The sequence below is a fragment of the Austrofundulus limnaeus genome, unplaced genomic scaffold, assembly GCF_001266775.1.
Source record: "Austrofundulus limnaeus strain Quisiro unplaced genomic scaffold, Austrofundulus_limnaeus-1.0 Scaffold2021, whole genome shotgun sequence".
NCBI lineage: Eukaryota > Metazoa > Chordata > Actinopteri > Cyprinodontiformes > Rivulidae > Austrofundulus > Austrofundulus limnaeus.
The window spans coordinates 17,609-20,289 of NW_013954423.1; the positions used below are offsets into that span (position 1 = coordinate 17,609).

Sequence of the window (2,681 nt, forward strand, 5' to 3'; positions counted from 1 at the left end):
TATCTATCTATCTATCTATCTATCTATCTATCTATCTATCTATCTATCTATCTATCTATCTATCTATCTATCTATCTATCTATCTATCTCAGGGATGGGTAACTGGTGGACCGTGGGCCAGATATGGCCTGCCAATGAGGGCCACAGAACGGTCTCTGTGTTCATTTTTTGTTTGATTTGTTTTGTGGACAGAGTTCAGCTGTTATAGCTACATGCATTTGAGCATGAAATATGCAAAAGTACTGCACTGTATGTTGGTTTACATTTTATATACACACACATTTATTTTTAAAATGGTAAGTGTGCTGTGTGGCCCCCTGTGTCAAAAACTGTGGCCCCTTCCATTACTTGAGTTGTCCATCCCTACGGCTCTCCCCATCTTTTGCAAATAATATAACATTTCACATGTAACTTCACTGCGGGAAACCAATAAATTGATGGCAATATTTTTTTTCTTATATTTAAAGAAGTGTGTCCTTGTCAGCTGCAAGAACCTAAAATGAACGGTTTAAATGTGGCTGTAGTTCGGAAGAAAAACGGATAAAATTTAAAATGTTGAAAATATCTAATGTACACTAAACCTTGAGGGTTTTTTTTTCTAACCCGTCTAATGAAGTGCTCCAGTGCCTCCAGCTGCGCACGCGGACAGAGGCGGTGGCGGGGATGGGGAAGCGCGCTGCCCGGTGGAGGGGTTGAGACTGGATCATCACACTTTCTTTCCTGGCGCACGTCGATCTGGGCCATGGATGGGATGCAAGGAGAGCTTTTCACTGACAAGGTCTCAGAAATGTGAGAATTAGAAGTGGAGCTGAGGGGGGACTTGTAAAAAAGGGGGGGATTTCAAAGAGCCCGCCTGCGTCAAAGTCTGGGGATGATTTGAGGAGCCTGCGTTTAAAACCCGACATCACAGGCAAAATGAGAATCCAAATAACTTGTGGGAATTAGACATTCGCAGGCGCATGATGCGATTAGAACGCCTCTGAAGCATGTATGTGAACACCTGAGATTTTTATTCTTTATTTTTTTGAGAGAGATCGGTTTGTGTTCACTGTCGACCTGCCGCCAGAACTGATTTGAAGAGAGGAGTTGTCTGTTGGGGGCTGTGTCGGACTGCCGCGCCTTTACGCACTCCCTGGAGTTCATGTTTTGGACTGGAGGGATCGCGTTAGGACACCAGTTTCACGCCCAGTTTGTCCCAATTTCCAGGGTTCTGCTGAGATCTGTCAGCCGTGTGTGAGAACAGAGATTATCGTCTGTCAGTGTTCATCACAGCCTCGACAGAGTGTCTGCGGCGCCCCGAGATCCAGAGGAGCGACAAGCCGATCGTTCTCTCCACGACCAGACAAGGAACGCTCCGGATCAACTTGAGAAGTGAAGTTTTAAGGCTGGAATGTAAAAAAGAAAACGGAGGATTCGTGCTGGACACAGGACAAGCCGCGCATAGACCTCCAAAATGTTTAAAAGGGGTAAGTCTCAAGTTTCAGTCATGGTTTCTGCGGGATTTTGGACATGCCGCGTCGCTAATGAACCCACAGCCCTCTCCGGGTTCTGAGCAGATGTCTCAAACATGACGCGCTCATCAGGCACCTGCCCTGCAGATGTGTTAGATTACAGACGATGCGCCATTCCAGGCGCATCTTTCATTTGCACAACCGGCTCTGGAAGGTCTCTGGGAATTAAATATTCATCCGCGTGAGGAAACATAGGGACGACTGTGTGATATTAATCCAGCTGATGCCGCACTGCAGTTTATGAGTTATGCACAGGTCATAATCTCTGCTGGAGCGTTTTTTTTCCTGCTGTGTTTGCCCGCACATTTCAATATGATGGAGATAACTGCAGCACGTGAGGCTTTTCTCACTTACAAAACCAATAAACAGCTCATGTTATAAAAAATACCCCCCCCCCCATAACTTTTAATATCTGTACTCTCCATACTCTTACTTTTTTCTCCCTCTCTGTCTCCAGAACTGTTTCTTTCATTCTGAATTTTAATTGGCCATAAGAGCTGCAGAACTGTATCTACTGTAGAGTAAAGCCTCTAATGAGAATGAATTACACTACTACACATTCCCACTGTGCTATTATTGAGGGATTGAAATAAAAGTGAAATTAAACTGTTTCTCATTTTACTGTGTCTCCTTGATACCCCTCAGGGATATGGAGACACCCCCCCCCCCCCACCCACACACACACACACACACACCAGCTTCCACTTCCAGCAGCCATGCTTGGTTTTATGTGCTCATCAATGGCATGACACAGAACCAACCTGCTCTTTAGTTATTTTATGCTATCTATATTGGATAATAGCTGCAAACGGTGTAGTAAAACCTTCACAAAGCCATATGCACACAGGGATTTATCTACAATGGAGGTTATCATAAAGCACTGGCAACTTGTGTTTGTTTTTATTTATTCTGTGTTGTAGGTTGAGGACAAATCACATGTTCAGAGTGTTTGTTTTTGTTTTTTTGCCTTCAGGGACTCGGGGAAAAGCATGTTTTCTATCGCTGCCATCGGATTGATTATTGCCGTTCTAACAGTTGAGATAAAGCACACCATGACTGCTTAAAGCAATATAGCACCTCAGAGGGGAGGTTTAATCTGTAAAACTGCATCCTGACAGCTGCTCAAAAGGGCCAGCACAAACTCTGGTCTTTTAGCAGAACTGTTACACG

The 2,681-nt window shown here is 44.4% G+C and overlaps 1 protein-coding gene across 1 annotated transcript in view; it reads left to right on the plus strand.

The window, feature by feature from the left end:
* Positions 1-667: 667 nt before the first annotated feature.
* Positions 668-2,681, plus strand: part of LOC106536902 (reticulon-4 receptor-like 1) — a 9,211-nt gene continuing 7,197 nt past the window's right edge. Inside the window, exon 1 of the mRNA XM_014034243.1 lies at positions 668-1,466. Coding sequence (XP_013889697.1) covers positions 1,454-1,466 — 13 coding nt within the window. The 5' untranslated portion in view covers positions 668-1,453. The remainder of the gene's footprint in view (positions 1,467-2,681) is intronic.